The sequence below is a fragment of the Ornithorhynchus anatinus genome, chromosome 14 (assembly GCF_004115215.2).
Source record: "Ornithorhynchus anatinus isolate Pmale09 chromosome 14, mOrnAna1.pri.v4, whole genome shotgun sequence".
NCBI classification, from domain to species: Eukaryota; Metazoa; Chordata; class Mammalia; order Monotremata; family Ornithorhynchidae; genus Ornithorhynchus; species Ornithorhynchus anatinus.
In genome coordinates this window covers 47,057,962-47,082,663 of record NC_041741.1, presented here as the reverse complement: position 1 = coordinate 47,082,663, position 24,702 = coordinate 47,057,962, and the positions used below count along the sequence as shown (strand labels likewise).

The window sequence follows — 24,702 nt, the reverse complement described above, 5'->3', positions numbered from 1 at the left end:
AAAATACCTGGCAGTTCTGCCCCCCTATAAATCCATGATGTGTGCACTCATCCTTGGAATACCAGGTGCACTTCTAATCAACACATTTCAGGCAAAATGGAAGGTTTGTTGAAGCACACCCAAGATGGCCAGAGGGGACAGAGGGCCCTTTTTTTATGGTATTTGTTAAGCGCCATGTGCCAGGCACTGTACGAAGCGCTGGGGTAGATATACGCTAATCAGATTGGATGCTCTCCCATCTAGGGTTCACAATCTTAACCTCCATTTTTATGGAAGAGGGAACTGAAGCCAAGAGAAGTTAAGTGACTTGCTTAAGGTCACACGTCAGACAAGCGGCAGAGCCGGCATTAGAAACAGGGTGCTTCTGATGCCCAGGCCTTAGCTCTACCGATTAGACCACGCTGCTTCTCTTTCCATGGGAGGACCCTGGGAGAACCAAGGCATACATAATCATGAAGCACGGGGGCTGGGGGAGCCCAGAATTATCGTTCATTAAATCCTAAAGCCACCAGATAACAGGAGGCCCCAGTTAAAGTTTAAAGGCAATCAGCTCAAAACCACCCAAACCAATCCTTTCTGTACCTACAGGAAACTGAGTCCCCCAAACACACCAACGGGTTCAAGAGGAGTCTGGACAAATGCATGGATGAGCGCCCCAGAAGTAGCTTGTGGGAAAGTTTGCGTTGGAGAGGGCAAATGAGATGGCCCATCTTTAATTTTTGCCTCCCAATCCTCCCTTTGTGTGAAGCAGAACCCTGGGCTGGCTGGCCCGGTGATCGAACAATGACGACATTTGCTCATCAGCTTACCTTGCCCACCTCTTCAACCCCTAGACCTCGAGGGCCCTAACGAACAAGCCCTTTCGCTTCGGGATTTAGAGGGCAGAGCAGGATGGGCCATGGCACCAGTCTCTGAGCCGGCCAGCCCTTCCAGGGTGCCCCAGGCTGTCGCCTGCACCACAGTCCTTCCTCCACCCTTCCCAGGCTGCTCCTCCTTCCCTCTTTCAGGGCAGACCTGTCCACACCAGACAACATCCCAGGTGTGTTCCGAACACTGTTGGGCCACCAGAACCCCTGAAGCAGCAGCCAGAAAGGGGACAGAAGAGGCCAGAGAATCCAGCAAAACATTCTCTCAAAATATTTTTTTTTTTTTTTAAAGAACAGTCCCATCCCTGGATAAGTCACATAGCTTTCATCCCACCAGCAGCTCGCTCGCCAAGGCACTGGGGCGGTACGTCCCTAGCCAGATTTCCGAAGCCTTCCCGCTTCCCCTCCCCTCTCAGGGTGGAATGTCTAAAGGCCAACAGCTCTAGAGTGACATTAGAAAGGAAAACTGTGGATTCTACACTCCCTGCCAACTCATGTGGGCACACAAAAAACCTAAAGCCAATCACGTGCTGGCATATCCTGGCCAGGACGGTGACCCTGGCCTGTCTTGAAAGACAATTCCACAATGCAATGTCATTGTGAGGGAACAGCCTTGTGGACCCACTGGGGATCCCAGTCTCTGAATCACTTCTCGAACATTTCCCAGCCCAAAGGTGCTCCTGCTTGGGCTGAGGGACTCCCCAAGGCCATGGACCTCCTCTCCTCAGACGGTGGGGGGAAGCGTTCCTGGGGCCGGGATCCGGCAACTCTGTATCACTACCACTCTTCTTTGGTCAGGTCTGGGGTGAGGCCAAGAATTCGCTTCCATGTCCGTTCATGCGGCCTACCTCTCAGGGACGTAAAGTTCACCACAAAGTTTAGCTATCACTTGCCATCCTGGGGAAGGGGGCAAAAGCCAGCAGCACCTCCGACTGGCAAAGCCCCTTCACCCATCTCGGGGTTCCTCTCCCCAAGCTGCCCCGGCTCTCCGGGCTCTTTGCTAGCTACACTCCTCTAAGATGCCATCTCACTCAGGACTGGTCTCCCCCAAAGCTTTCAGTGGAGGTAGGCAGTTTTTTTCCCCCCAGAAATGGGAAGGCATGGAGCCTGGGAAACGAGGAACCGATTCCCAACCTAACGTCAATCTGGTTGGGAGCCAAAGTTTAGGAACTGGGATGCTTCTTTTTCTCCGAGCCCTCAAATCCCCTTATTGGGAGACCCCCGCCCCCTTCGCTCTCAGCTCCTCTTCCTTTCCCAGCTACCTTGGACCTGATTCCCAAGGCCTTGGGCACTGTGGCAGAGAAAGCAGCTTCATCAGCGTTATTTGCCAGAGCTCTCCTGCCACCCCTTCCTCAAAACAACTCTGCCAAGGCCACGGTGGCTCCCCCAAGACTGGGGTGTTGCTGTGTGCAAAGACCTTTCCTGCGCGTGTACACAAGTGTGTGTGTCGGGGGACTTAGGGAGGGGAGGGCTGAAATAGGGCAACAAGGGAGAGAGAAAGGAGGAGGCAAGTTGTCACTCCTTTCTCCCAATTCCAGTCACAACATTTACAGCCACCTGACCCCACAGCATTCAAAAGAGAGAACGGTGTCCAGCCTTTAAAAAACAAACCCCAAAAAATAAAACCACACCATTTTCTGGTCAGAGATAATTTGGGCACATCGAAAGGAAGGCCGGCCCCAACTCCTCTCTTCCTCCAAGAAAATTTCAACATCCCGGCCACCGGCGCCGGGAGGAGGAGAGTGGGCCGTCGGCCCCTCCCTTCCCTCCCAGATGGGTGATGCCCTCCGGTGCCACCACCGGGCAGGGGGTGGCTGCAGAGTCAGGAGAATAGGAAAAACCTCCAGCTCTAGGGCGGCCCGGAGGGAGGAGACCCTAGGCAGGTCATCCGGGGGGTGGTCGGGAAGGAAAAGGGGACGTGGGGGCGGGGGAGGGTCCATCGTCAGCTGCGGCACACCGCCCTGGCATCGCTGTTCCCTCTGCAGGCCGACGGGTTCGCGTGTGGTTTTAGCATTTGTGTTTGTTTTAAAAAGTCTCTCGAGTTGCGTCACTCAGAATCGGACAGGTCGCTTCAAACAAAGCAGAGCGGTGAGTTTGACCATTTGCTCGTCGGACCCTCCGGCTCCCCCTCCGCCCACCCCCACTCGGATCGACGCCCGGATCTCGGGGGCTCTCCCGTCTGCCGTCAGCGGTTCGTGTGGGCGATGAGTGTGGTGGGGTGGGGGGCCCCCGCTCTGGCTAACTTCCCCAAGCCTTGGGTTTGGGTGGAGGGCGGGCACAGGGAAAAGTGAACAGGAAGCGAATGGCTTTAACTGTCCCCCTCTGGTAAACAGCGCAGAGGCCCCTTGGGGGCCCACTTGGATCTCCTGAGCGGAACCAGCCAGGGACGTCAGTGACTGGACAATCTGCTCCGGACTCTTGACCTCAGATCACTTCTTTCGACTCCTCTCCTCCCCAGTCCGTGCCCACGGACTCCAACCAACGGCCCCTGCCCCTGTCCGGCCTCCCCCTGGCCGGACGCCCTGGCCTTGGGCATTCGGAAAGATCTCACCGTAAGCCCTCCCTCTCAGATAGCCAGTGGGCATGAACCCTCCAGGGCTTGGAGCAAATCCCCCATCAGAACGACAAGAGGGAAAGCGAGGCCACCCAGGCAGGGCCCCCCGCCTGCTCTTGCTCATCTACTTCTGGTCTCCTTTCCCGGGGCTAGGAAACGGAAGCCTCTCCTCCACGTACTTTCCTAGACGGCTCGGAAGTGACCCCGGCCAGGCTAAGCGGTCCAGCCGGTCTGCTGACGAGGCAAACGTCCGCTTCCAGGGGAGACGCCATGTAACCCGAGGAAGAAGAGATGTGCACAATCCGCTCTCCCCGCAAACCCCCCGGGGAAGTCCTTTCCCTTGAAAGGGCGGGGAGGGAAAAGGGAAGGGGGAGACCATTCTGGAGCACTTGAGGCCTTGAGAAACTTCGCCCGAAGCCCCCACAGCTCCAGGACAAAGACTGCAGCGGAGCCCAGACCTTCCCCTTCCCCCATCAACGTGCTTCCTTAGCCACATCCGCTCTCCACACACCCCTCCACTAGGCCGTCGGAACCGGCTGTTCAGAAACACGGGGCTTCTGGGCCGGCGCTGGCCCTGCCCCCCGCCCTCCGCTGAATCCCAATCAGGGCTCGGGGTCCCTTTCCTCAGTCCAGAAACAGGGAGCCGGGTGCCACGCCCTCCCCGAGCCCCTGGGGGGGGGGGGGGGGGGGGGGGCAGTCCAGGCGGCCACCAGGCAACGCCCCAACCAGCCCAGCTGCAGGGTGAAGAGGAAAAAAGAAAAAAAATCAAGTGCGTGAGAGCTCAGGAGAGGAAGTCCTTGTCCTCCTGACGGAGCCCTTTCCTGCTTCCTGTTCCCAACAGGATGCCCAGAACCATGAGAGAAAGCTAAGCCCTAGTCCTCCATCTACACGGGCAGCTGGTGAGGAGACCCGCCCCTCGGCCCCGGAGCCAGGGCCCCCCAGAAGCTCTAGCTGGGTTACAGCGTGGCTTGGACACGAGCGTCCCGGAAATCTCCAGAGCCTCTGGTGCGGAAGGGCCCCGGCTCAGGCCGGGCGTGGTGGATCTGCTGCTACAGACGGCAAGCGACAATGCCTCCACACACATCATCGGGGGCGTCCCCGGGCGAGGCCGTCTAAGGCGTCGGCGGGCACCTTAGCCGGGGGGGCGGGGGCACGGGGAGGGACGGCAGGGGGAGGGCGAGGGAGGAGGAAGAGGAGGCTTACAAGGGTCCGTATTTCGTCTCATATTTGGAGACGATGGTCTTGCACTTCCCCACTTCCTTGCGCAGCTCGGCCACCTCCGTCCTCAGGGCGGTGTTCTCCTTCTCCAGGAAGGCGGCGCGGATGGTGATCTGGTTCTCCTTCAGGCGCCGGGCGTCCCGGGACCGCTTGGCCGCCACGTTGTTCTTCTTCCGCCGGGTCCAGTACTTTTCATCCTGTGCAGCGGAGCCCGTTTGAGAGGCTCGGTTCTCCCCCGGCGGAGAGCCGCCCCTTCCCCCTGCCCCCTCCTCCGGCGGAAGCCCTACTCCTCCTAGAGGAGCAGCGGGGTCTAGTGGATAGAGTCCGGGCCTGGGAGTCAGAGGACCTGGGTTCTAGTCCCGGCTCTGCCACTTATCTGCTGGGTGAACCTGAGCAAGTCATTTCACTTCTCTGGGCCTCAGTTACCTCACCTGGAAAATGGGGATGAAGACCGTCAGCTCTGTGTGAGACAGGGACTGCATCCGATTCAATTACCTTGTATCTACCCCAGTGCTTAGCGTGGTGCCAGGCACACAGTGAGCCCTCAAGTACCACAGTTCATTCATTCCTTCATTCAATTCATTTAACCGTATTTATTGAGTGCCTACTGTGTGCCGAGCACTCTACTAAGCGCTTGGGAGAGTACCATACAACAACAATAATTATTATCATCCTCCTGCACCCCTGTCCTCAAGGATATCTTTGGGGCTGTCCCCTTCTCAGCCTGACCATCCACACCTGCTCCGACTCCCAGTTGCTGCTGCTCAGACAAGGCCGTTGCCGGGACGGGGGGGGACTGTCTGTTCCCCTTCTTGACTGTAGATTCCTTCTGCTATCCGAAATTTGCAGTCTCCCCTTCTAGACCGTAAATTCCTTGTGGGCAGGGACCCATCTACCTACTCTGTTGCGCTGTACTTTCCAAAGGGCTTAGTACAGTGTTCCGCACAGAGTGAGTGCCCAATAGATACCACGGATTGACTGAGGAGGTGGTGTGGTTCGGGGATCAGGGGGCCACATCCTGTCCAGAGCTTAGGTCTCCAGCTAAGTATCAGGGCTTTTCCACAGCCCGAGCAGGGGGAAGGTGGGACAGCGTGACAACTATTCCGGGTCTGGAGCCTATTGGTCGAGGCGGGAGTAGGTGGGGTTGGGGGGCGGTGGGGAGAGGAGAGAAAGAGAGAGAGACTGCCCCTACGTCATCCCAACCAAGGCAGGAGATGGTCAAGGAGGCCATTCTAGGGTGGCCCCCAGCCCTCCCACAGGCCACTTGGAGGTTGCCATTGGCCCTTATGGAGGAGCAGGAAGAGGAAGAAATTAAGCCAAGTGAGGGATGAGAGCAGGCATGAAGTCTCCTGGACAGGGGACCCGAGTTCCCCCGGAGAACCTCATCAACCCACGGGGGAACAGCCGGTGGAAGGTCCGTGGCCCGAGCTCAGCTCAAAAGGGAGGAGAAGGCTGGTGGCCCTCAGGGGCGACTGAGGCAGCTCCGATGTCTAGGGAAGAGAGAAGTCCCTCAGGGCAGACTAACCCTTGTCATTCAGACAGGTCATCTGAAGGGAGAAGAAGCAGGCGGAGTGAATAGAGCCTGGGCCTGGGAGTCAGAAGATCATGGGTTCTAATCCCGGCCCCACCACTTGTCTGCTGGATGATCTTGGGCAAGTCACTTTACCTCTCTGGGCTTCAGTTCCTTCATCCATGAACTAGGGATTGAGACCGCGCGCCCCACGTGGGTCGGGGACTTGTGTCCAACCCTGTTGGCCTGTATCCACCGCAGCGCTTAATACTGTATCTGGCACGTAGTAAGAGCTTAACAAAAACCACAATTATTATTATTACAGTTATTAACGGAGAAGTCTCAGATGGCTAGATGAGCCCTGTCCTGCTGACTGGTTGGGGGAGGAAGGGGCAGGAACCAGAAAAAGCAACGAACCGGGAGGTGAGCCAAGCTCGGGGACACTTTTCTCAACAGTGACCCACGTTCCCTTCTCGGGGACCCCAGGAAAAAAGTCACCAGGAAACAGCCAGAGAGCGGACAATTAGTCACGGTTTCTCAGCCTGACTGGCTGCTCTAACTTAATATTACTGTATTTATTGACTGCTTACTAGGTTAAGTGCTGGGGTGGATACAAGCCAATCGGGTTGGACCCAGTCCCTGTCCCATGTGGGGCTCACTGTCTCAATCCCCGTTTTACAGATGAGGTAACTGAGGTCCAGAGGACTGAAGTGACTTGCCCGAGGTTACATGGCAGACAAGTGGCGGAGCCGGAATTAGAACCCATGACCTTTTGACTCCCAGGCCCGTGCTCTCTCTCCCCTCACCACGCTGCTTCTCAACTTCTCTAACTTCCACCTGGGCTCCCATCGAGGAACCAGCTCACCAAGAGGAAAGGCTCCTGGAGCTAAAAAACAGCAGCTCCCCGCAACCCCATAATAGTTATGGTTCTTGTTAAGCGCTATGTACCAAGCACTGTTCCAAGCCCTGGGGTAGATACAAGTTAAGCAGATTGGGCACGGTCCCTGTCCCACATGGGACTTACAATCTTAATTCCCCTCTTACAGATGTGGGAACTGAGGCCCAGAGAAGTGACCTGCTCAAGGTCACAGGGCAGACAACACGTGGCGGAGCCGGGATTAGAACCCAGGTCCTTCTGATTCCCAGGGCCGTGCGCTAGCGACTAAGCCACGCTGCTTCCAAACCAAGGCGGCTTGAAGCCACCAGCCTCCGCCCACGGATGCCTCGGATCTCTGGAGAAGGGCCGAGGCCCCTGCAGGCGGTTGAGCAACCGGACCCCGGGCGAGAGACAGAGTTTACCTTCTGCTCGTCAGGGACAAAGACCTTCTTGGCCTTCTTGATCATCGGCTGCGGCTTCAGGTCCTCCTCGGCAAACCTGTGCTTGCGCGGGTTGAAGAGTTCCCCGCCGGGCACGCTGGACAGCACCAGGTCGGCCGGGTCGGGATTAAAATTCACGTCCACCTCCACGCAGTTGGGGTCGATGGGGCTGGGGGTCTCCCGCTCATTCTCGGCGGATGATTCTGGTGGAGAGAGCCAGCGTGAGTTAATGATAATAATGATGGTATTTGTTAAGCATTTAGTAGGTGCCAAGCACCGTTCTGAGCAACGGAGTAGATACCAGGTAGTCGGTCCCCGTCCCGCCAGGGGCTCTCAATCTCAATCCCCACTGTACGGACGATTTTACAGAAGTTCAGTGGCTCAGTGCACCGTGCTGTGGCGAGCCCTTCGCTCACCCTCCCCTTCCTCCCGCCAAAACGGCACCACCGCGGCCCTCCGGGACCACAAACCAGCATGAGTCACTTGGGAGAAGAAAACCCGTGACCGAGCACACGTACGGCAACGTCACGACTCCGAACCCAGAGGGCTCGCTCTCCTTCAGGCCCCGCTGCACTTCCCCAAAGGACACGTGTGCGCTCTACCCTACTTTGTCGGGATTTTCCACAAAGCTGAGTCAACTCCCGAAATCCTAACAGCTTCCCCCTTCCGGCTGTCGCGTGGTTCGGGAGGGCCTGCCCAAAGTCTCAGAGGAACTGCACCGGGCCCGGGTGGTCGGAGTGCATTCGAAGGAGGCAGGCTCTCACTCATGGATAGGCCGGTGGAAGCGTTAAGGGCTCCCCAGAAATGTCAGGGAACAGCGAGGCGAAGGTGAAGGTCCCGGAAGAGAGGACCTCCTACTCGTCTTCAGCCTGGGCTGAAACGACCCTACCGGTCCTTGCAGGCTGGCAGCGTTAAGGAACGACAAAAAGAGGGGAAATTTACCGAGAGGTTTGCCTTTCCCCTTGCTGCTTCCACCATCCACAGCACTACCACCAAAAGGCGAAGCTATTTAGAGGCTAAGGTGGCTCCCGCTTCTAGCCCCAGCCGCCGGGAGGTTGTCTAGAAGGACGAAGGAGGAGGCGGCGGCTAACACGCTGGGGTCCCAAGCTACCTGGCCGGTGCTAGGGGTTCCCGCTGCCTCCCTCTCCCCACAACCAACCTGTGCTGGACGTGGTCTCGGAGGGCTGGAACACGACGGTGGAGGAGGAGGAAGAAGAGGAGGACGGTGGGGAGGCCGTGGAGGAGCTGGCCGGCTCCTTCCCCTCCAGCTCGGCCACGGGCAGGAGGGGGTTCTGGTTCAGGTGCGTGGGGCTGGCGGGGATCCCGTTCTCCAGGAGGAACTCGTCCAGGTCCATGTACTCCAAGTGGAACGATTCCCCGTCGTAGGGGATGGTCTTGTCCCAGATGGGCGGCATGAGGGAGGCGGACACGGCCAGGGTGCTGGCGGCGGCCGCTTCATCGTCCTCGAGTTTCTCCTTCTCCTTTTCTTTATCTAAAAAGAGGGCGACACCTTCGAGTGAGGCGGGGAGAGAGGGTCGCCCTCCCTGCCAGAGCAACAGATTCCGTCCTGCCCGACTGAAAAGGCACGATCCCCTTGATTACCTCCAGAAGACCGGCCCCTCATCCCCCTCGGCTGACCAATTTCAATAAACTGTGGCTGGGCCATCAGATCTGACCATCAGCCCCAAACCATCAGTGGTAATCACCGCCTTGGGACCGTCAGCTCGTTGTGGGAAGGGAATCTATTTATTGTTATATTGTACTCTCCCAAGTGCCTAGTACGGTGCTCTGCACACACTAAGCACTCAATAAATACGACTGGATGAATGAATATTGGTCGAGCACTTACCGTGTGCAGGGCACCGTACTAAGCGCTTGGGAGAGTGCAATACGATCGAGCTGGTAGCCACGTTCCCTGCCCAACCAGGAGCTTACAGTCTAGAGGAGGAGACAGACATTAAAATAAATTTACAGCTGGGGCGAATATCCCCGGCTTAGAGGGAACAGATTCGAGTGCCTAGGTAGCGCAGAAGGTAGAGGGAGAAGGGGAAATGACGACTTAGGAAAGGCCTCTTGGAGGATTCTAATGAGGTTTGGAAGGTGGGGAGAGTGCATACGCTGCGACCGCCAGCCTTCAACCCGTAAAGGAAACGTCACTGCGAAATGTACCGTCGGTCGAATCCCTCCCGGTTTGAGGACGTGGGACCCGGAGGCCGTCATGCCAATAGGGGAGCCCGTCCACGTGGCCCTTTGGGGAAAGGAGCCCCGCTCCGACTCACTCCCGAATCAGCCCTGGCTCTGAGTCCGAGTGTGGGAGCCCGCCTGCTTTCCCAGGCTCTGTGGCTCGCTTCAGCCCGGGCCTCTGGGAAATCTGTCCGGAGTCTCAAGGCCCGAGTTCGCCCTTGGGACGCTCCGGGGTATCCCGAGGGCCGTGGTCGCCGGCAGAGCCAGTGGTCCCGTCGGGAGCCGGACGAAACCGAGGGACAACGTACGTCTCCAGAGCCATCCACCTACCGTCATTCAGGGGGCTGCCCTGCAGCCCCTTCCACTTGGATTTGCTCCCTTTCTTCCCAGCCCTCCCTCAGCCCCACAGCGCTTATCCGTAATTTATTTATATTAACATCTGTCTCCGCCTTTAGACTGTAAGCTCGCTGCGGGCAGGGAACGTGTCTACCCACTCTCTTAAACTGTACTCTCCCAAGCACTCAATACAATGCTCTGCACACAGTAAGTGCTCAATAGATACCAGTGATCGATTGCTATCAGGCTGCAGCCATAAGGTAGGAGACACCCATTCACCCCTAAGGTCTCCTTCTCCTTCGGAGTACTCCTGAGGGGAGGAAACTGGAGCTGGCTTCTTGGTACCGTCAGCCTTGACTGTGAACGACGACAGCTCAAGAACGTGTGCTCGTCTGGGCAGGGAATGTCAGTTTATTGTTGTATTATACTGTCCCAAGAGCTTAGTACAGTGCTCTGCGCACAGTAAGCGCTCAATACGACTGAATGAATAGACCCCCAGGTCAGGGAGAAATGTGGGGAGCATAAGAATGGGACATTCACAGTATCCTGATGGGAGGAGGATAGAGAAAGAGCGGGATCTTATCCCAACACCCCCATCCAAACAGAGTGAGGGCGGGGCTGCCCCCGGCGTTTTCTTTAAACATTCACAAGGATGCTAAGGGCCCAACTAACTAGAAGTTCAACGTTCATTTGGACCAGAGAAGGTAAGCTTCAAAGTATATCCCGGAGGCAACAAAGGCCTACAAAGCCTACGCCTTCTATCAGCACTTATAAACAGTGTTTGGCACATAGTAAGCGCTTAACAAATACCATCATTATTAGAGCCTGAACTCCTTGTCGGTAGGGAATTCGCTTCGGTTACACCCCGCCGAGGGCTGAGTACAGTGTTCCACGGAGCAGGCGCTCAATACATACTATGACTACAACTATTGTGGAAACTATCCCTTCTTCCATTTCAGCAAGCCGGATGTGAATTCTATCACAGACGAAGAACATAAGAGTCAGATACAGCGTAAGGAAGAGCAGGTAGCAGAAAGAAAGAGGAGTCGGCCGCAGTCATCGTGAAGCCTTTTAAACTACCGAAGGAGAGGCTGAAAGAAACTAGAGAAGAGAAATAACCGGAGCCGAATGGGTGACGGCAACGGAAAGGGATGGACAGAGCCGGGATTGATTTATAACGAAAGAGGCTCAAGTGATTATGTTATTTTACATTTCTACTTTCTGTGGTGGACTTATTATTGCCGATGATAGGAATAGGACCAGGGCTACCAACCGCCAAACCCCAGAGACCAGAACCGAGTCCCGGCGAGCTCCGGCCCTCAGGAAGAGGACCTGGAGAGAAGGGAGACGAGGCCAAGGTACGCTCAAAAAGGCTCTTAGGAGAGACGGGAGGAGACGGATGGGAACTAGATCCCGAAAAGGAAGGAAAGATGACAAATGTACCACTTTCTTCTCAATTCAGTCCCACTGGTGACCTTGAAGACTGGCAGAAAAGCTGTCTCTCGGCGTTTTCAACCACGCACCTGCAGAACGGGTTAAGATGACGTTGGAAGGAATCCAGAGTGTTTTGCAAATGGAATTTGGTTCTGCTCTCCCATCCCAGTTAACATAAACTCTTGCAGGTCCTTGCTCTGCAAAACTCTGGCTTAAACTAGAATAGTCCTTGGCTGCTAGTCTCCTAAAGGGTAGAGTCTTCCCCTCCCTAGAGTGCAAAGGCCTCAAAACACTCTGTTTGGCTACGATCCTAGCCCAAGATCAGCGATAGCACTTGAGGGGGAAGGAGGAAGGCACGTCAGATTGCTGAAAAACACAATGCAACAGTAAGTTGCAGCCTGTTTCTGAATCACGCAGCTAAACCCCTCTCTGATATCTAGAGGTAAGAACACCGGAAGAGGATGGAAGGAGGGGTGGAGAAGGGTTAGCGGGGAAAGAGCCGACAGCGGACCTCACGACTAAAAACTGCTGGTGATTTTTACCCCCAAAATCTGGCCTAGGAAGTCGGCAGCACCTATCTTGCATTTCTCCTGTCCTGTCTCAGTCTGTGGTCACAATAAAAATGTCAAGCTAAGCCACCTCCTTAAAAATGAACAAAAACAGGCAAAAGGAAAGCACCACCACAGCTTGATATCCAGGAGCGAGAGGCCAGGCTATCGGTGGCTGGTGAAGTAGAGAAACAATATTTCCAGGAGAAGCAGTTCGCAAGTGAACATCCACCCCAAGCCTGAGTCACCCGTTCCCAATTCTTGAGCTTCAGATGGCAGAGACTGAAAATGGATCCAAAAGGACCTCAGAAATGCCCATGCAGACAATACCCCTATGGCCTGAAGTGAACTGCCAGTCCCTTGCACAATATCGGTCCCTGAGCCATACAGTGCAGGCCCCCCGGCCTGGGGTGAAATAGAGCTGGACACTCCAAAATGAGATTACATTTGCCCATCATCTCATTTCTCCAAAGTTCTGTGTCCTGTGGCAAAGCCTCCTAGTCTGCTATATAGCTTTATCCTGACCTCCCTCACTAGCCCCCCAAGCCTCCCTGACCCCTCACGATCCTCCCACGATACTCCTCCTTCCTGAGCCTGCCAACGACCCCCTCCTCCCTGACCCCCATGATCTTCCTCCAACCCCCTCCTCCCTAACCCCCACGATCCACCCTTCCTCCCTGACCCCCTCGATCCCTCCTTCTCCCTGACTCCCCCAAATGCCCCCCTTCCCTGGCTCCCCATGATCCCTCCTCCTCCCTGACCCCCCGCAATCTTCCTGACCCTCACAAATCCTCCTCTGACCCGTGATCCTCCTCTCTGACCCCCCCAGATCCCTCCTCCTCCTCCTCCCTGATCCCCCACAATCTTCCTGACCCTCACAGACCCTCCTCCTCTGACTCCCCATGATCCTCCTCTCTGACCTCCAGACTTCCCCCCTCCTCCCTGACCCCCCACAATCTTCCTTTGACCCTCATAAACCCTCCTCCTCTGGCCCCCCATGATCCTCCTCTCTGACCCCCAGGCTTCCCCCCTCCTCCCTGACCCCCCCAGTCTTCCTCTGACCCTCATAAATCCTCCTCTGGCACCCCATGACCCTCCCCTCTGACCCCCACAATCTTCCTTGGACCCTCATAAATCCCCCTCCTCTCTGACCCCCACAATCTTCCTTGGACCCTCATAAATCCTCCTCCTCTGGCCCCCCATGATCCTCCTCTCTGACCCCCACAATCTTCCTTGGACCCTCATAAATCCTCCTCCTCTGGCCCCCCCATGATCCCTCCTCTCTGACCCCCACAATCTTCCTTGGACCCTCATAAATCCCCCTCCTCTGGCCCCCCATGATCCTCCTCTCTGACCCCCACAATCTTCCTTTGACCCTCATAAATCCCCCTCCCCTCTGACCCCCCCAATCTTCCTTGGACCCTCATAAATCCCTCTCCTCTGGCCCCCCACGATCCTCCTCTCTGACCCCCCCAGTCTTCCTTGGACCCTCATAAATCCTCCTCCTCTGGCCCCCCATGATCCTCCTCTCTGACCCTCAGGGGTCCCCCTCCTCCCTGCCCCCCTCCATCTTCCTCTGACCCCCCCATGATCCTCCTCTGACCCTTCAGGATCCTCCTCCCTGCTCCCCCCTCCCCCCCCCCCAAATCCTCTGACTCCCCCTCAGGATCCTCCCCTTCTGCCTCTCCCATGATCCTCCTCCTCTGCCACCTCTCCCATGATCCTCCTCTTCCCTGCCCCCTCGATGCGCCCCCGGGGGCCAGTCCTTCCTCGCGGCTGCCCCGCCCCCTCCCCCGCGGGCGCGCGCGCGCGCCGTTGTGGCGGGAAGCCCGGGGCCGAGCCTCCTCACCGAGGGTGGCCTGGCGCGGCGGGTTCTCCATCAGCTTCTTCAGCACCAGCGGCAGGCCCGGCGCCCCCTCCCGCTCCGCAGGCGGCTCCTTGCCGCCGCCGCCCCCGGCCGACATGGTGCCCCGCGTGGCGCCTCGGCTCCCCTTCCCTTAGAGGACGGAGCGCTTCTCGCAACAGAGGGAGCCGCTCCGCAGCCACCGCCACTGCGCAGGTGCGAAAAAGCCGCCCCTCCCCTCCCCCCCGCGCGCCGCGTCCCACTATGGACGAGGCGAGCCCGCCTCCCCGCTTCGTCCGCCCCTCCCATTGGCCCGCCGCCGGCCGGTGGGCGGGGCTTCGGCCCGCGCTCCCATTGGCCGAGCCCGTCAGCCCAGGCGGGGCACGTGCGGGGAAAGGTGACGGCCGGGGAGGGAGGAGGGGCCCGCTCCCTCTCCCTCGAATCCCATTGGCCGCCAGGGCGCTGGCGTCACTCGGGTGGCGCTCAGGCTCTGCGCTGCCCCCGGCGGCCAATCAGCGAGAGGGAGAGACGCAGCCCCCTCCGCCCCCCGGTCACGTGGCGCCGCAGCGTGAGGGGAGGGGGGAGGCCGGAGCAGCCAATCACAAGCAGGGGGCGGGGCTTAGGCCACGTGGCGAGGCACGTGCGGGCTGCCGTCGGCGGCCTGGCTCAACCGTCATACTGATAATGATGGCTTCTGGTCAGGGTTTCCTCAGTGCGAAGCACTGTTCTAAGCGCTGGGGGAGAGACAAAGTGATGGGGCTCACAGGCTTCATCCCCATTTTGCAGATGAGGGAACTGAGGCCCACACAAGTGAAGTGACTTAATAATAATTATGGTATTTGTAAAGCGCGTACTCTGTGCAGAGCACTGTGCTAAGCGCTGGGGGAGAGACAAAGTGATGGGGCTCACAGGCTTCATCCCCATTTTGCAGATGAGGGAACTGAGGCCCACACAAGTGAAGTGACTTAATAATAATTATGGTATTTGTAAAGCGCTTACTCTGTGCCGAGCACTGTTCTAAGCGCTGGGGGAGAGACAAAGTGATGGGGCTCACAGGCTTCATCCCCATTTTGCAGATGAGGGAACTGAGGTCCACACAAGTGAAGTGACTTAATAATAATTATGGTATTTGTAAAGCGCTTACTCTGTGCAGAGCACTGTTCTAAGCGCTGGGGGAGATACACGGTCATCAGGTGGTCCCCCGTTAGGCTCACAGTCTTCATCCCCATTTTACAGATGAGGGAACTGAGGCACAGAGAAGTGAAGTGACTTGCCCAAGGTCACACAGCAGATAAGGGGCAGAGTCGGAATTAGAACCCACGACCTCCGACTCCTAAGCCCGGGCTCTTTCCCCTGAGCCACTCAGGCATTTCATTCACTAGTATTTATTGAGCGCCTACTACGTGCAGAGCACTGGACTAAGCGCTTGGAATGGACAATTCGACAACAGAGAGAGACCAGCCCTGCCCAACCACAGGCTCACAGTCTAAACATTTGTAGAGAAGCAGCGGGGCTCAGCGGAAAGAGCCCAGCTTGGGAGTCCAGAAGTCGTGGGTTCGAATCCCAGCTCTGCCACCTGTCTGCTGTGTGACTTTGAGCAAGTCACTTCACTGGACCTCAGTTCCCTCGTCTGGAAAATGGGGATGAAGACTGCGAGCCCCATGTGGGACAACCTGATCACTTTGTAGGTATCCCAGCACTTAGAACAGTGCTTGGCACCTAGCAAGTGCTTAACAAATGCCATTATTATTATTATTATTATTAAGCACTTAACAATGTGCCAAGCACTCTTCTAAGCACTGAGGAAGATACAATGATGATGGCATTTGTTAAGCACTTACTCTGTGCCAAGCACTGTTCTAAGCATTGGGGTGGGGGGAGAGTACAAGGTCATCAGGTTGTCCCACGTGGGGCTCAGTCTTCATCCCCATTTTCCAGATGAGGGAACTGAGGCCCAGAGAATAATAATAATAATAATGTTGGTATTTGTTAAGCGCTTACTATGTGCCGAGCACTGTTCTAAGCACTGGGGTAGACACAGGGGAATCAGGTTGTCCCACGTGGGGCTCACAGTCTTAATCCCCATTTTACAGATGAGGGAACTGAGGCACCGAGAAGTTAAGTGACTTGCCCAAAGTCACACAGCTGGCAAATGGCAGATCCGGGGTTCGAACCCATGACCTCTGACTCCAAAGCCCGTGCTCTTTCCAGTGAGCCATGCTGCTTCTCAAAAGTGAAGTCACTTGCCCAAAGTCACACAGCTAACAGGTGGCGGAGCCGGGATTAGAACTCATGACCTCTGACTCCCAACCCCGGGCTCTTTCCACTGAGCCACACTGCTTCTCCAGCCACGGGCCCAGAGAAGTTGAGTGACTTGCCCAAAGTCACACAGCTGGCAAGTGTGTGCAGAGCACTGGGGAGGGTACACTACAACAATAAATAATACTAATGATTGTGGTATTTGTTAAGCGCTTACTATGTGCCAGGCACTATGCGAAGGTCATGGGTTCTCATCCCGGCTCCGCCACTTGTCTGCTGGCTGACCTTGGGCAGGTCACTTCACTTCTCCGGGCCTCAGTTCCCTCATCTGGAAAATGGGGATGAAGGCTGTGAGCCCCACGTGGGACAGGGATTGGGTCCAACCTGATTTGCTTGTATCCACCCCAGCACTTAATAATGTTGGTATTTGTTAAGCGCTGACTATGTGCCAAGTACTGGGGTAGATACAAGGTAATCAGGTTGTCCCACGTGGGGCTGAGTCTTCATCCCCATTTTACAGATGAGGTAACAGGCACAGAGAGGGCCTGTCACATAGTAAGGGCTTAACAAACCCCATAATTATTATTATTGTTATTATTAAGTCCTGGGGCGGGTACATGCAAATCGGGTTGGACCCAGTCCCTGTCCCACTTGGGGCTCACAGTCTCAATCCCCATTTTTACAGATGAGGGAACTGAGGCCTAGAGAAGAGAAATGACTTGCCCAAGGTCACACAGCAGACAAGCGGTGGAACCGGGATTAGAACCCATGCCCTTCTGATTCCCAGGCCCGTGCTCTAACCACTACACCATGCTGCTTCATTCAGGCACATTCCCTGCCCCCAACGAGCTTACAGTCTAGAGAAGGAGGCAGGCATTGGAATTCGTTCCTTCAATCATACTTATTGAGCGCTTCCTGTGTGCAGAGCACTGTACTAAGCACTTGGTAGGACTCTGTCCTGAAGAAAGGGCAGCACGGATCCTACACCCAACCCCGTCACCCCTTCTTGTGCCCGAGCCGCGTTGCTTCTCTCGGACCCGCACCCGAAGTGGAGTAGCCCGGCCGAGTGGATAGAGCCGGGACTTGGGAGTCAGCAAGACCTGGGTTCTAATCCCACCTCCTCCACTGGTCTGCTGTGTGAGTTTAGGCAAGTCACTGCACTTCTCTGTGCCTCAGTTCCCTCATCTGTAAAACGGGGATTAAGAGGCCATCCCTGACTAAGCCCTCCTGTCCTCTTCTCCCACTCCCTTATGCGTCATCCCTACTCCCTTAATTCATCCCCACTTCCCACTCCCACAGCACTTACGTCCATATCTGTAATTTCTCTGTGCCTCAGTTCCCTCGTCGGTAAAATGGGGATGAAGACTGTGAGCCTCACGTGGGACCACCTGATGACCCTGTATCTACCCTGGCGTTTAGAACAGTGCTCTGCACATAGTAAGGGCTTAACAAATACCCACATGATTATTATTAATTTACTTATTTATATTAATGTCTGTCTCCCCCTTGGACTGTAATCTCCTTGTGGGCAGGGAATATGTTTATTGTTATATTGTACTCCCCCAAACGCTTAGTATAGTGCTCTGCCCACAATGAACGCTCAATAAATATGACTAACCCTGAGCCCCATGTGGGACATGGATTATGAACAGCCTGATTACCTTGTATTTACCCCAGCGCTTAGTACAGTGTGTGGCACATTGTAAGCGCTTAACAAATACCATTTCAAAACAAAAAAACCCCAAAGGACCGCCAGCCTTTTCTTCGGCAGGGGTACTGCCTGCCATGGATTTTCTTGTATTGGAATGGGGAGGGGGCCGCGGGGACCCCCAGGAGGGCTCGATCCCCGGCAGGGGTGGGGATTGGGGGCACCCCTCACTACTTTACCCCGGGCTGGGGACAGTTGGGGAGGAGGCTTGTCCCGCTTCTCTGAGGGCTGGGAGTTCAGGCGGGGGAGAAACAAAAAACTCTGCTTCCAGCCTAAATGCCAACAGATGTCCGACCCAGTGGAGATTGTTTTGTTTTGTTTGATGGTCCTGGAACCGTCGGCTTCGACTTGGAAGGTTAAACGGAGAAAGGATTTCTCAATAACGTTGGCCCCTGAATCGGAGGGATTCTGAACAGATGTGCGGTGGTAAAAAGATGCAGAGCCCCCAGGGCTGGCAGTGAGCTGAACCTAAGGGGAAGTGGGTCCCCCCCGTACCCGCTTCGGGCCTCATTCGGAGCTCCTCACACTCCAGGGAAAAACCGGTCCCGGGATAGGACTTCCACATTTGCGTATTCGGTCCTCAACCTTCTGGTCAGTAGTTCCCCAGGCCGGAAATCCTCAGAACTGGGGGAACTGGGGAAACTGAGGGGGGGAGGTGGCCGCCCACACTTTTACCGGGTTGGCTTCCGTGCAATGACCCAGTTCCACAAGTTCCTGACTCACGAGTCCTGGAGCGGACTATAGTATGGTGTGGAGGGTGATTTGGGGGCTGGTAGGTGTATTTTCCTACCCTTTTTTTGGTAGTTTAGGAGTTTGCATCCCTGCTGTGACATATGCGGGGCACCCGCTCTCAGCGCTGCCTCTCATTAAAGCACCCTTAGAAAAAGCCACGCTTGGACTCGTTTTATGATTACGGAGCAGGCTATTAGACATGGACAGTGGTTACGAATTAACTGTCGATTACCACCGCTGCCTCCCCAAGGCATCACCCCAAGCTCGTGCTAATGGCATTAACCGTTCCTGTTTTGCTTTCCCAAGCCGTTGGGAGAAAGCAGATGGAGAGAGCCAGGAGATGCAAATTGGATGTAGTTTGTATATTAATAGGAGTTGTGGGTTATAGATCGCCTTGGATGTGCATAAAGAAAAGCCTTTTTTGAGCAAGATTATCTGCTCAAAGAGTATTATGGCAGAAGGGTAGCCAAGGGAGAGTTGCCGGGGATTATTTCTACCTCCTCTGCTGCTTGCTCCTCCCAAATTCCTTCAGGGGGTGGGGAGGTGTGTGTGTGTTGGGGGTGTGTGTTTGTTTGTTTTATAGTATTTGTTAAGCACTTACTCCAGATCAATAATAATAATAATAACGATGGTATTTGTTAAGCACTTACTATGTGCCAAGCACTGGTCTAAGCACTGGGGTAGAGACACGGTAATCAGGTTGTCCCATGCGGGGCTCCCAGTCTTCATCCCCATTTTACAGATGAGGTCACTGAGGCCCAGAGAAGTTAAGTGGCTTACCCAGGGTCACATAGCAGACAAGTGGCAGAGGTGGGACTAGAACCCACGTCCTCTGACTCCCAAGCCCGGGGTTTTACCACTAAGCCACGCTGCTGCTGGATTAGAACCCGGGTCCTCTGATTCCCAGGTTCTTTTTTTTTTTAAATGGTATTTGTTAAGGGCTTACCGGGTGTCAGGTACTGTTCTAAGCACTGGGGTAGATACAGGATAATGGGTTGAACACAGTCCCTGTCCCACGTGGGGCTCACAGTCTTAATCTCCATTTTACAGATGAGGGAACTGAGGCACAGAGAAGTTATGTGACTTGCCTGAGGTCACAAAGCAGACCAGTGGCGGAGTTAGGATCAGAATCCAGGTCCTCCTGACTTCCAGGCCCAAACTCTATCCACTAGGCCACTCTGCTTTTCCTGGAACTCTGTTCCGAGCCTGGCACCGGCAGAGTTTGTTTTCCAGGAAATGTACTTGCCGCTGTCCCTGCTGCCCAGCCAGGGTACGTTTCCTCTCTCTCCAGCATATGTAGATTTACTGGTTCTTTGGCATTCAAGGCAGAGGAAGGGGGTCCCTGAACCCTGAGCTTCCAAAACGAAGCTTCCCCCTTGCTTCTCAGATCTGTTCTAGGATGAGGGCAAGGTCCAAATTAGCACAGATAATAATAATATTGGTATTTGTTAAGCGCTTACTATGTGCAGAGCACTGTTCTAAGCCCTGGGGTAGATACAGTCATCAGGTTGTCCCACGTAAGGCTCACAGTTAATCCCCATTTTACAGATGAGGTAACTGAGGCCCAGAGAAGTGAAGTGACTGGCCCACAGTCACACAGCTGACAAGTGGCAGAGCCGGCATTCGAACCCACGGCCTCTGACTCCCAAGCCCAGGCTCTTTCCACTGAGCCACGCTGCACAGATGAGGGAAGATCCAGGCCTTGGAGGTCCCGGCGAGTCTGGCTCAATGAATCGGGCCTCGAAAGTTCAGAAGGACACGGACATTTTAGCGAAACCGAGACTGTGGGGAAAATCTAGTTTTGCCCCGTGGGCATGAATCCATTTTAAGCAACATTCTAGGGACACTGATTAAACAGCTACTGAGGAGAAAGAAAGGCTAGTTTCCTAAGCAGACTAAATTAAAGTAAAATTTGATTCTTTTTAACAGTAATGTGAATATATTTTTTTCCTATAATAAGTTGGTAAAGTAAGTGCTTGTATTACTGCTTAGAACGGTGCCTGGTACATAGTAAGTGCTTAACAAATGACATAATTATCATTATGGTTATTATTACACAATATGAACTACAGTCTGGAAAACAGAATTTTAACAGAGGAGAGGTGAAACTAAAACTTTAGAAATCAGTTATCTGGATGGAAAGAATGGAAATCTATCCTTTCTGACACCGTGGAGTCAATCGATCTGAAAGGGCACCGTGAGAAGCAGCTCTAGGTCTTGCAGCTTCTAACGTGGCCTAGTAGAAAGAGCACGGGCTTGGGATTCAGAGGACCTGGGTTCTAATCAAGCGCTTAGTACAGTGCTCTGCACATAGTAAGCGCTCCATAAATACTATTGAACGAAAGAATAATCCTGGCTCTTGGTGTGTCTGCTGTGTGATCTTGGGCAAGTCACTTAATTTCTCTATGCCTCAGTTACCTCATCTGTAAAATCGGGATTCAATCCTACTCCCTCCTACTTAGACTGTGAGCCTCATGTTGGACAGGAACTTTTCCTATCTGATTAACTTGTATCTACCCCAGTGCTTAGCATAGCACGGGCCTGGGAGTCAGAAGGTCTTGAGTTCTAGTCCCGGCTCCACCATTTGTCCGCTGCGTGACCTTGGGCAAGTCACTTCACTTCTCTGCGCCTCAGTTCCCTCGTCTGTAAAATGGGGATTAAGACTGTGAGCCCCACGTGGGACAGGGACTGTATCCAACCCAATTACCTTGTATCTACCCCAGTGCTTAGAACAGTGCCCGGCACAGAGTCAGTGCTTAACAAATAACATTCTTCTTCTTCTTATTATTATAGTAAGTGCTTAGCAAATACTTTTATTATTGTTAATAATAATAAAAAGATATTTATTGAGAGCTTACTGTGTGCAGAGCACTCTACTAAGCACCTGTACTGTACTAAAGGTGATTAAGGCACTTGGTCTTACACGTTCAGTTGTGAACTCGATTTTGCATCAGTAAATAAGGCTTTGGGACCGGCCGGAGTCTTGCGTTTCACTGCTATCCCTCTGCTTAGGGCAGCGTCAAAGGTCTTCTGCACAACAGAGAGGAAGGCCTTGACCTCTTTACCTACCAACTCTGTTCTGAAGGACACCAATGTGGGGGAAGGTCCAGTGTCAGTTTTCCCAACTGTAAAATGGGAACAGTAGCGCCAGGGAGAACGAATGAAACAAACGTGCTTCGTACAGAATATCGGACCAAGTTGTGTATTGCTGTTCGAGGAAGCAGCATGGCGTAGTGGAGAGCGCACGGGCCCGAGACTCACGGTCTTAATCCTCATTTTACAGTCGAGGTAACTGAGGCCCAGAGAAGGAAAGCGCCTTTTCCCAGGTCACCCAGCAGACGCGTGGCGGAGCCTGGATTAGAACCCACGTCCTTCCGACTCCCAGGCCCGTGCGTGTGGCAGCAGGGGCCGTCAACCAGGCTCCTCCCCTCTTTTCTTTCTCCAAACCAAGAGGTTCCAACTCTCGCAGGCCATCTGATCCCAGGGTTTCAGAGGACGTCTCCAAGGGATCCTACAGCCCTGTTGAGCCCAGGAAACAAAGGGCAATGGATACCTCCACCCTTCCCCACCACCTCCTTCTCCCCCAAACCCTAATTCCCATTTGTGGAAGTCCCGACCGGAGAGAGAAAACACCAGGGCCCTTGTCGTCAACTTCAGGAGGGCTGGAAGTAAAGGCTGGGAAATCCAAGGTCTCTGGGGTGTTAGGATAATTCCCCTTGGCCCTCTAATAATACTAATAATTGTGGTATTTAAGCACTTACTGTGTGCCAGGTATTGTTCTAAGCGCTGGGGTGGATACCAGGTGATTGGGTTGGACACAGTCCCTGTCCCACAGAGGGCTCACAATCTTCATCCCCATGCAACAGATGAGGGAACTGAGGCCCCGAGAAGCGAAGTGACTTGCCCTAGGCCACACAGCAGGCAAGCGACCTATCTGGGATTCGAACCCACATCCCTGTGACTCCCAGGCCCGGGCTCTTTCCACTAGGCCACGCTGCTTCTCTTGACTGTAAGTTCGTTGTGGGCGGGGAATGTGTCTGTTAATCGTTATATTGCTCAGAAGCGCTCAGGACAGGGCTCTGCGCAGAATAAGCGCACAATAAATACGATCGCGCAAATGATTGACCGAGACGCCCCAGGGGCTGGGGGAGCCCCCACCCAACCTTACCAATTGAGAGGACTTAAAAAACACAAATGGGGTTCGGAGCGGAGGGAGGGAAATCTTGAAAAGGCTCCATCTCTAGCCTGGAACTCTAGAGCCGGGGCTTGGGAGGCAGTTGAGATTGATGTTGGCAAAGACCCTACCCCTCTCCCCGCGCCCGGGGCTCGCCCACACCCTTGGCCCTGTGTTCCACTGCAGTGTCCTGGGAACATATGTTCCTGCTCACATGATCCTGTTACATAACAGCGCTCTCTACACACAGGAGATCGTCCGAACCAACACACCGGGGGAGCTTCCCGAATCAGAAGCGGCCTCCTCCCGGGAGACACCTCCCGGCTCCTGTCCCGGGACAGAGGTGCCCACTGGAAGAGGGTGCCTGAGACGGCGGGCCGGGACCCCTGAGTAAACTCAGGTGGGATCGGGTTGACCGAATGGCCCGTGGGTACCCCCGCCCCCTCCTCCGCTCCCTCCTTCCTGGCTGTGATTAGGAGGGTGGGGCCCAGCGTGGCTGCCGTGGTTTTGCCCTGATGCCACCTGAGTGAGCAGTGGGTGCCCACGTGCGTGGCTGGGGGTGGCGGAACGACGTGGCAGCATTTAATCATAATTGCGGTACTGGTTAAGCGCTTACTATGCGCCAGGCACCCTTCTAAGCGCCGGGGGAGATAGAAGGCAATCGGATCGGAGATTTAAATTTGGAGTCACCTCCCTCCCCTGGTGCATCACGGGGTCACAGATGAGAAAGCACAGAGGGGAGCGGGAGAGTGACTTCGAGGCCCAGTTACTCCCGGGACAGGGCCCGGGGCTCGGAGCATGCGCGTTAGGCGGTACCGGGCTCCCTACGCACGTGCTCCAAGCAAATCCGGGAGCTTCGGGATCCACTCCACGTTCAGAGCGGCCCTGAGTTTTTGCGGACTTCCCCGGGGCCGAACTACGGGATTTAGGGGCCCTTGAGAAGGGTCCCCAAATTCCCGGGGCTGTCTCCTCGGCTATCTCTGGAGGAAGTCCCAGGAGGTGGTCCCGGGAGCTCACAGCCCTGGGATTGCACAGTCGTCTCCCCTCCAGGAGGCTCAGAAGGGCCAGACCAGTCTCTGGAATTCCAGGCCACGAAGCGTCTTCTGCTTTCCCGACCAAGCATCGGCCTTCCCCGTCCCACACCGGGACACCGGGATGCCACCCCGGAGGGAAAGACACCTGCCCCAGGGCAAGCAGCAGGCTGCGGAATCCAAATCTTTCCAGACCCCATCTGATGAAGGCCTCTGTTCCTCCACAACCATCCCTCCCTCCTTTCTCCATTTATTCCCCGGCACGGCCCTCCCTCCCTCCGGACGAGGGCGAGCCGGGTGGGGTCCCGAGGGAGGAGCCGTCTCCTGGGCGTCGACCTGCGGCAGGACCCCGGGGACGGTCCAGGCGGGCCGGGCCCCGGCAGAGCCGGCCGGGACCGGCCGGCCGGGGTCTGGGGCGGGGTCACCCCTCGCCTACCTGTGCGTCTGTCGGGCCAGGGCAGGGAGTGCTCCAGCAGGGACTTCAGGACCTCGGGCATGTCCATGGCGGGGCCGACAGCGGTCTGCTCGCAGCTCGCCATGGCCTGGGCGAGAGGCCTCCTCCCCACGGGGGCCCCGGGAGCAGCCCCGCAGGCAGCCGACGGAGAGGAAGCGGCGAGGACGGAGGGGACGGAGGGAGAGACGGGGAGGACTGGCCAGCCAATAGGCGGCGGAGGCCGCCCAGCCCCTCTCTCCCACCCCCGCGCCCGGGCAGCCAGCCAGCTCGGAATTTGGCCTTCCCCCTGCCCGGCGGGCCCGGGCAGCCTGCCAGCAAAGCAGCACGTGGAGCCAGCTCCCGCCAATCCCCTGGCAGAGAACGGGGCCTGTTATCTAACTCCGCAAAGGAAGTTCCCGGCTCCCGGGTCAGAGCGGGGAACAGAGACAGAGCTCACGCAACCCCACATGAAGCCACTCGCTTGGATACACGCCCCCGGAGTATGCGTGCAGACAGCTGGACACACGATAATGATGATAATAATAATAACTGCGC

The 24,702-nt window shown here is 55.6% G+C and overlaps 1 protein-coding gene across 5 annotated transcripts; it reads right to left on the bottom strand.

Annotated features, from left to right (window-relative positions):
* Nucleotides 1-1,121: 1,121 nt before the first annotated feature.
* TEF (TEF transcription factor, PAR bZIP family member) lies at nt 1,122-24,335 on the bottom strand. Of its 5 annotated transcripts, XM_029078757.2 has the most exons (6): nt 13,817-13,841; nt 11,429-11,508; nt 8,625-8,957; nt 7,448-7,668; nt 4,624-4,835; nt 1,122-2,935 (listed from the first exon to the last, which is right to left on the bottom strand). In XM_029078757.2, the coding sequence occupies exons 3-6, from the start codon at nt 8,878-8,880 to the stop codon at nt 2,914-2,916; spliced, it is 711 nt and encodes a 236-aa protein (XP_028934590.1). In that variant the 5' UTR covers nt 8,881-8,957; nt 11,429-11,508; nt 13,817-13,841; the 3' UTR covers nt 1,122-2,913. The 5 variants fall into 5 exon arrangements, with proteins under 5 accessions (XP_028934590.1, XP_028934587.1, XP_028934586.1 ...); XM_029078754.1 differs by lacking the exons at nt 11,429-11,508; nt 13,817-13,841 and adding an exon at nt 24,151-24,335; XM_029078753.1 differs by lacking the exon at nt 11,429-11,508 and having other exon boundaries at nt 13,817-14,027.
* Between the last annotated feature and the right edge of the window lie 367 nt (nt 24,336-24,702).